The sequence below is a fragment of the Seriola lalandi genome, unplaced genomic scaffold, assembly GCF_002814215.2.
Source record: "Seriola lalandi dorsalis isolate HSWRI2012SDOR001 ecotype SW California unplaced genomic scaffold, Sedor1 jcf7180002054977, whole genome shotgun sequence".
Classification (NCBI taxonomy): domain Eukaryota; kingdom Metazoa; phylum Chordata; class Actinopteri; order Carangiformes; family Carangidae; genus Seriola; species Seriola lalandi.
The window spans coordinates 761921-771325 of NW_019525527.1; the positions used below are offsets into that span (position 1 = coordinate 761921).

Here is a 9405-nt window from a genome sequence, read left to right on the forward strand (position 1 = left end):
AAACATACACACACAAACATACACACACACACACACAAACATACACACACACACACACACACAAACATACACACACACACACACACATACACACACACACACAAACATACACACACACACACAAACATACACACACACACACACAAACATACACACACACACACACACACACACACACAAGCTGAACATGAAGATGAGAACGTATGAAAAGTAAATGCAAACAAAATAAACAACAACAGAATCTATGTGAGATTCATCAACAATTACTTTTGTAGTATTCAGCAACTACAGTTCCCATAAGGCTTTGCGAGCTGGTTCACTTGTTTAGTTTTACTGATGCTCTGTATGACGACGTTTAACAAAATGTTTAGTCTGTAAAATGTAGAAAACAACAAATATAAGTTTTAATATTTGTGTCTCAGTCTGATCAGCAGTCCAACAGATTGATTATTGATTATTTGTTCCTTTTAGAGGCAGTTCACATTAATCAACTTGATTTATTAATTAAATGCAGCTCAGTGCTGCAGAAAAAAAAAGACATAAAGATATAAATGATATAAACAGTTAAACAACAGAACCAACACTGTAAGAACAAAAGTGTATTAAAAAAGAGATAAATTTATAGTTTTTCTTATTAATTTCTACATGTTTGAACAGGTGTTTCTGTCATTTAAAAAATACTGAAACATTTAATCAAAATAAAAAGTCTTTGAGTTTTGTTTTATAGTTTTACTTGTTAATTAAAATGAAACAAACAGATTAATAAGGGTTAAATCTGTCCTCTCTCTTTCAGGGACGCCGTCATCAAACTATTCTCAATCTGTGTCTAGACTCCACCCCACCTGTCTGACCAATCAGGACGCAGGATGCTGTGTGCTTTGTATCCAATCAGCAGTGAGCATGGGAGAGGCCTTAAAATACTTCAACCTTAGAATCACTGAACGTCTTAAAAAGACCTGGTTTCCATGGAGACCAGTTCTCACTACCTGTACAACTTCCTGTTTTCTGTCATTTCCACCTGGACTCTCACCTGGACTCGGTTTCTGTGTTCACACCAGAACACGATCTGGATTCTGGTGCCGAATCTGATTCAGTTTCTGTTTCATCAGCGACGTGTTCGACTCATTTCACATCGTTTAGTTTTTATTCGTTAACAAAGTATATGAAACATTTCGTTCTCGTTACGTCACCTTCGTCTGATCTGAACCTTCAGGAACCAGGAACTCCTGATTCTTCACCTAATATTTATATTTTTATACTTTAACGCAGCAATTATTTAATGTGGTAGAGAAGCACATGATGATGTCAGAGTGCACCTCAGTACGCTGTGACATCACAGCTGGGCGGGGTTACAGCAGTGCACACTAAAAGCTAATGTAGAGCTGCAGCAATTAGAAAATGAATCGGGCTGTTTTGATAAAGGATGAATCGTTTTTATCAGTTTTGAAGCTGAAATGTGAAACAGTTACTGTTGTAATTTCTTAGAGCTTTGACTTTTTATAGATAGAACAATTAATGGACAAGTTGAGTAGATAATGATCAGACTGATTGATAACTGTCGTTAGTTGCTGCTGTAGTTTTAAACTAAAGTGTGTGAACACACAGAGACAATCAGTTTCTGTTTGTTAAATAAGTCGTTTATTAGAAATGAAGAGGTTGATAAATGAACCTTTAATGGACATTTAACAGATCAAACAATCAGTGAAACTGATGATCATCACAGTTAATTATTCTGTTTCTGTTCCTGTACGATTCAGATTGTTAGAACTCCCTGTCTGTGTGTGTTTAAACATCAGATCCAGGTCTGCCAGTTTAAAGTGTGCAGCTCCTTCCCGCCACAGAGGGCGGTGAACCGGCTCCATTACTCCCAGTTTACCTTCTGGTTTTAATGGTGCAGGTGATTTCAGCAGAAACATTTACCTCAGTGTTTCCTGTCTGTCGTGTGTGTGTGTCTTCACTGGAACAGTTTTAATAAATATCGATGTCTGTGTTTAACATCAGTGTTTGTATGAAGTCATGAATTTATCTTCACATTTAACACAAAGTAAAATGTCTGTTTCCCGCCTGGAGCAGATCTGATGCTGCAGCTGATTCCAGATCAGACCTGAAGCTGGCTTTCATTTCTTAAATAGTTAAACGTCGTCGTGTGAATTCTGTCCTCGGTGTGTGTGTGTGTGTGTGTGTGTGTGTGTTACCTGGTGTTTACCTGCCTCCCTCGAACGTCTTCTTTATGCCTGTTAAGTCTCTAAAGCCTGTAATCTCCACCCTCCACCGCCCGCTGATTAAAACACACACACACAATAAAACACACACACACACACACACACACTCCATTTTAAGGCAGCCACCACAGTCCAGATATCGTATGTCGCTGTGTGTGTGTTTCCAGATGTTCTGCGTTTGGATTTGACCTATTCTCCATTACATGCTGATCTGAACAGCTGATGGTGTTTTTCTTCAACACTGTCGAGTGACATTTAAACCTCCAGGAGTCACAGTGGTGGTTTTTCTTTTTATTATCATAGTCAAATGAATTAATAGTTTGAGTTGGTTAATCAACGAGTCAGATCTACGTCCTCCTTTTGAAACGGTGAATCCACGCTCGTGTTTTCAACAGCTGACCTGATAAATACGGAGGATTCACGACGCTCCGGGTTCTTTGTCTTGACATAAACACAGCTGTTTCCAGATGTTTCCACTCTGTAGAACTCAGATTTTCTCTTCCACACTGAAGCTTGAGACCGATGTTTTTAAAATGATCCACTCTAGAGACTCAGTAAAGAGCTCAGTTTTCCTCGTCCACACTAAAACATGACGTTTCCAGACTTTCAGCCTGTTCCTGAAAGCATCAGATCTCCTCGTTTCCAGATGTTTCCACGCTTCATCCACACTTGAAACTGATGTTTTTTTTTAAGGTCTATCATCTCTGGACACTTTTCCTCCACACTAAAAAAACACGGTTTGCTTTTTCAGCTTGAACCACGTCAGAGAGAAAAATCCGTCTTTTCACTTTGTGTTTTCAGATTTAAAAAACGTCCTTTTCCTCATCTTCACTTGAGAAGGTGAATTTCAGATGAATCCTCTCCAGAGATCGTTTAAAAGCTCCGTTCTTGTCTCAGGAATCGATGGCAGAGGAGAGTAGAGAGCCGACGGACTCAACTCAATAGAAAAAGATGTTAATTTAATTTGTTTGTGTGGAAATAGTTGAAATAAGCAGATATGAAATCACTGGACGTACATGCTGAATCATAGATTGATTCTTTCTACTCTGTGTAATTAATAATTAATCCTCTGAGTCAGTGTAAAATATATTATCTCTTCGTATGAATCCACTGATTGTAGTTTCTTAATATTTACTTCGTTTATTCATCAAAATTAGAGATAATTAAGCTTCAGTGAAACTGGCATCGAGTGGTTGAGCGAGGTAAATTTTGTGTGTGAAAGGGGAGAGAGAGTGGTAGAGGGAGGTAGTGTGTGTGTGTGTGTGTGTGTGTGTGTGTAATGGGGGGAGAGAGAGCGGTAGAGCGAGGTACAGTCGGACTATCCTGTGATTGTTTCTGATGTTCAGTTGGAGCTGAGCAGCTTCACATCACACAGCGACCCACTGTAATTAATTAACATCATTCATTAACAGTTATTTTCAATTAACCATTTAATTGTCAATTTGTGTCGTTTAGTTTTGGGATTATTTCACCTGTCCAGCTCAGTGTCGAGTGTCACAGGTAAGTTCATTTTATCAGCTGTTGCTTATTGATCACCAGAGATCTTTGATTCTTATTCACACATTTTACTTTTCTTTTATATTTATGGGCAGAGAAAAATGTCACTCGTGTTTTATGGCAACGTTTTTATTTTAGTTTTTATTGTTTGTTTTAATGGATTTAATAATTATCGATTATTATTGATATAATTATCTCTTCATGTCTTTAAGCATGAAATCCTCGTCTCCCTCCACCTGCAGTCTGTAATTAAGTCATTATTTAATTAGAATAAAAACATACACTAACAGTTTAATATTTACATTTACATACCTGCTTATTTATCTGATAATATAATAAGTAGAAGTAGGAGAGATATTTTCTCCTCACCAAAACAGGTGAGAAATATTAGAAATATTAGAAATATTAGAAAAATATTTAACCAAAATCAAAATGATTTTAAAATCATGTAACTGAAGATTTGAATGATTTAAACACATGCTGCTGTAACGTACGTTCTGGACGTCACTATTGTTCCTGCAAATTATTATTATTGTTTGTTGCATTTTATTATTTAATATAAATAATTTCAACTCCAAATAATGAAGTAATACAATGAATTCAAGCCGAGAGTTCAGTGAATGATGTGAAGTCGAGTGTTTGAAGCTGCGACCGAATCATTCGTGACATAAATGAATGAACACGATGATGCAGGTGAATATATAATAAACATATGATAAATATATTTGTTTATATTTATATTAGTGTCGCAGGAGTTTTATTTTTGCTGTAAAATGAATTGAAATCTTGCGGTTGTTGGTTCGAATGAGACAGAGACACAAACACAGACTGAGTGTCGCTCAGAGGAACAAGGAATAAACGGGATATTATTTCTCTGATGCAGCAGCTTCATCCTCGGCTCACGTCCCACATCCGACCCGTAACAAGAGCGAGGCCGAACAACGTTTCACAGATCACTTCTGTCTTCATGATGACGAGCCAACGTCCGGACGTCTCTTTCCTTTCAGCTCTTCCTCAGACTCAGAGAGAAAACACATGTATGATGTGAAGCTGCTGTGATTGGCTGACAGGCCTTAACACCAGAGAAACATTCTCTATTTAACACTTCAAGATCATTTTGTTTTAAATCATTAAATTCAATTATTTTTTATTTTCAGGATTAGAACCTTTAGATTCAGTGATGAAATAAATGTGTTTAAATACAAATCCAACAACAGGCGTAAAACTGAAAATATAAAAAGCCTAAATTATATTCAGAGCTTAATTACAAATGAACCTTAAAGCTGAGTCGATGTGTTTTTGTGTAACAGTTAAATTATTTCCAGGATGATTCAGTTTATTAATTAAAAAAAGATTTCATGTACATTTATAAAGCTGCTGTAAAGCTGAAGTAAAGTTCACAGGTCAAGTCTTAAAACCATCGTCATCTGCCGACGTGAAGGTTTTTAACCCTGATCTCTTCATCACGTGCTGCGATGTGGAAAAGTTCAACATTTACAAAGAGCTTTCATTCATTTTCTGGTAAAAATCCCACAGTTGCAGAATTTGGGGGAAATATTTGTAGAATAAAGGAAAAGAAAAACATTTTACAGGAAGTAGAAATTAAAGGAGTTTATCAGGACATTGAAAATTGGTGGACCTGATCAATTAACATGATTAACTGATGGTCCACAGATTCATGTCTTGTTGAACTCTGACTCCAAACTAACTTCATTCAGGTAAAAGCCACATTATTCATTATTCATCATTTCTAATTGAATGATCATCTGACGGCTCCAGCAGCCGCGATGCTTCACTTCCTCCTCAGTGGCAGAGCCGTCCGATGCGTTCAGGTGCTCCTTCTCTTGTATAACATTTGTCTGATGGTGTGGAAATCAAAGTTACATCGTCACTCAAGCTTCATATCAACGAAACTGGGTCATGACGCCATGACGCCATTGGTTCATGAACCAATGGCGTCCAAATTTAGGTAAAGGCCCAAATTCTTGAAAATTAATAAATAAATTTTAATGGAGAATTTAGGTAAAATAACTCCCTAGTTGTTTTTGTGTGTGTGTGTCTCCAGATGAAGGTGGAGGGATTCCAGGAGGACGGGGAGTCCGGTTCTGTGTCTTCAGCGGACCGGACCGGCGGTGGAGGCACCGTCGTCGCCACGGTTCGCAGCGGCGGGACGGCGTGCAGCCCCGGCTCGGCCGAACGCTGCATGTCACGGCTGCTGAGCGCGGTGGAGAGCGAGCTGCAGGCCGGCCGGGAGAAGGGCGACCCGACGGAGAGGGAGCTCAGGGTGACGCTGGAGGACGCCGAGCTGTGGAGGAAGTTTCAACACATCACCAACGAGATGATCGTCACCAAGAATGGACGGTAACCACGACGACTGTCTCCAAAACGAACCATCTGAGCATTAGGCAACGACACGCACGTGGTTAAAGGAAGTTCAGCGTGAAAGGAAACAGACCGTGAAAAACTGCCAAGTGACGTTTTATAGTGTTTAACCAAAATAACCAAAATACACGGAGACAGAATCTTTCTCACATTAATGAGACGTGGTCAGTCGGAGGCTCCTCTGTTCCTGCTGCTGCTGCACAACTAAAACTTAAGTTTCACCTCGTTTGAGATTAATTATATTAATTATATACGTCTCATATTAAATAGATATATAGATTAAATGTACAGAAATACTGCAGTAATGAAAATGAAAACTTGTCCAGAGTTTAGTTGGTGGATGGTCAGAAGTTTGCAGTGGTCGGTGTTTGGACTGAATCCTTCTGAATATTGTGAGACGACGGTGTGTGTGTGTGTGTGTGTGTGTGTGTGTGTGTGTGTGTGTGTGAGTCCAGATCAGCGATCCTGTTAACCAGGGTTATTCATTAGTGTCGATATCAGCCGTCAGCGTCGCCTCTGTGTGCTGTCTTTTTTTCCCGAGCCGAGGCGTGTTGACCAGTCGCGCCCTGCCGTGGGCAAACACTCCATTCACACCTGCAGAACGCCACTTCAGCTGCTGTTACTGATGGAGAGCGCCGTGTTTGTCTGAGCGCCGCGTTACGAGGAGGAAGACTTAAAGGGACTGTCGGTGTTTTTCACAGAAGGTGGAGGTAGAGAGATAAAAACACGACGCGCTGTAAAAGATTTAACTCCCCCGCAGTTTATACAGTTTGAGTTCAGATCAATTAGTCAATATTCAGATCATTAATCAGCAGCTGGTTGTGTCAGTCTTTCCTGAAATGAGTCTGAGGTTCGGACTGATGCTCAGATTAAACATGTGAAGACTAATGAAGAAAATAATCAGCAGATCAGTTCATGTAACGACAAGAATCTCTTGGTTTAATCAACGTTTCTGTTTCTTCTTCTTCTTGTTTGTTGAGCTCGTCGTCGTCCTGAAGGTGTTTGAGAAGATTCTTAAACGACCTCCGGACACTTGGACTAACCTCTGAAAACTAATGGCGTCTCTTCACAGTCGCATGTTCCCGGTCCTGAAGGTCAGCGTCTCGGGTCTGGACCCCAGCTCCATGTACTCCTTCCTGCTGGACTTCGTGCCGGCCGACGGCTGCCGCTGGAAGTTCGTGAACGGGGAGTGGGTGGCGGCCGGGCGGGCGGAGGGACGTGGCGAGGGGCGGAGCCACGGCGGCATCTACATCCACCCGGACTCACCGAACTTCGGCGCTCACTGGATGAAGGCGGCCGTGACCTTCAACAAGGTCAAACTCACCAACAAGGTCAACGGAGGAGGACAGGTAAACTCACCTGGACTCCAACACAAACTGACTCGCAGAGTAAAACATTCATCCATTCATTCATTCATTCATCCATTCATCCATTCATCCATCCATCCATCCATCCATCCATTCATCCATCCATTCATCCATCCATTCATCCATTCATTCATCCATTTATCCATTCATCCATTCATTCATCCATTCATTCATCCATCCATCCATCCATCCATTCATCCATTCATTCATCCATCATCCATCCATTCATCCATCCGTTCATCCATCCATCCATCCATCCATTCATCCATCCATCATCCATCCATTCATCCATCCGTTCATCCATCCATCCATCCATCCATCCATCCATCATCCATCCATTCATCCATCCATCATCCATCCATCCATCCATCCATCCATCCATCATCCATCCATCCATCCATCCATCCATCCATCATCCATCCATCTGTTCATCCCTTCATTGGTGCAGGTCAGTGAGGGAGCAGCTGTTGACGCTCTGTCAAACACAGAATGAGTAAAACTTTATTTAAACAGCTCGTTTGTTTCCAGGTGGAAACACGATGTTAAAGCCACAAACATCATGTGACAAGATCAAACTTTATTGACTCGAATTAAAACAGACACAAAATAAATGATAGATATGAATTAAAAACACTGTCGGCCATGTTTAAGGCTTTAAAAATAAACACACTTTAACATCAGATCTCAAAGCTCCTGGATGAGTCAGTTAGTGTGTGCTGGTTGGAGGACGGGGTCAGGTGGAGGGTGAGTCCTGCTCATCAGCTGATTCACTCCTTCATCAGTTCACTCCTTCACACACAGTCACACCATCATTTACTGGTTTCTTTATTCGTTTCTCTCGTTCATTCATTCATTCATGCATTAGAAGTTGTTCAGTTATTCCTTTATCGGTTTGTTCTGTTCATCCCTCTCTTTCTATCATTCATCATCTTTTCTCTCTCTTCTCCTTTTTCTTCATCTTTCCTCCTCACCTTCCTCCTCCTCTTGTTTCCTAACTTTTTCCTTTCTCTCTTCTTCTTCTCCTCCTTTTGTTCGTTTTATTGTTGTCTAATCTTTCTTTCTTTCTTTCTTTCTTTTTCGTTGTTTGTTTTTTCTGCATCATTTTATTCAATAATTTGTTAATTTATCCTCTTTTCTATTTATTCATCTTTTCTATTCGCTCACTTCTCTTCTCCTCTTCCTCTTTGTCTTCCTCCTTCATTTTTCCTCATTTTCTTCTTTTCCTCCTCTCCTCCTCCTCCTTCTTCTTCTTCGGTCCATTATCCTGCTCTCCATATCAAGAGCATCTCTTTCTCTTTTGTCTCTCTCTCTCTCTCTCCCTCTCTCCTTCCCTGTATTGCATTGGAGTGGGCGAGAGACTACCACCTCTAATTAGCCACTTCAGTCCCTCTCCTCACTCACTTCACCTGCTCGCCCCCTCGTAACCACGGGAACGGGATAAACAGCTCTTAATTGGCGGGCAGCAGTTTAATGCACTTCCTGTTGAGAGCCGTTCACCACTCAGAGAGGCCTTCACACACACACACACACACACACACACACACACACACACACACACACACACACACTGGGCAGTAATGCAGAGTTGGAACAGAGAGCTCGGCCATAATGAAATAATTGCTCAGCTTATTTGTACATTATGGTAATTATGTTTTTTACTGGTAAATTAATTTACCCATCATGCTTCAGATGGACGAGAGAGAGAGAGGTAAACTATATTCAAAAAGAGCCCACACACACTCCAGCTAATGTGGGCACTGCCAGGGTAAACACACACACACACACACACACACACACACACACACACACAGCCGGGGTCAGATGTGAAGCCAGCCTCTCAATCTGAATAGAAAACAGTTTGTTTTTGTGTGTCCGCCTGGAGGACTCTGATTGGTTAATCGGGCCTCGTTAGCGAGGGGGGAAAAGAGGGGGTTGGG

The 9405-nt window shown here is 40.7% G+C and overlaps 2 protein-coding genes across 2 annotated transcripts in view; both read left to right on the forward strand.

Moving 5' to 3' along the window:
• The window catches only part of LOC111646868 (vesicle transport protein SFT2B-like), a 5691-nt gene extending 3691 nt beyond the window's left edge, over window positions 1-2000 (forward strand). Inside the window, exon 8 of the mRNA XM_023396431.2 lies at window positions 794-2000. Coding sequence (XP_023252199.1) covers window positions 794-830 — 37 coding nt within the window. The 3' untranslated portion in view covers window positions 831-2000. The remainder of the gene's footprint in view (window positions 1-793) is intronic.
• Window positions 2001-5784: 3784 nt separating this feature from the next.
• The window catches only part of LOC111646896 (T-box transcription factor TBX19-like), a 7683-nt gene continuing 4062 nt past the window's right edge, over window positions 5785-9405 (forward strand). The window contains exons 1-2 of the mRNA XM_087171153.1: window positions 5785-6080; window positions 7174-7450. Of these exons, the coding sequence (XP_087027279.1) occupies window positions 5785-6080; window positions 7174-7450 (573 nt within the window). The remainder of the gene's footprint in view (window positions 6081-7173; window positions 7451-9405) is intronic.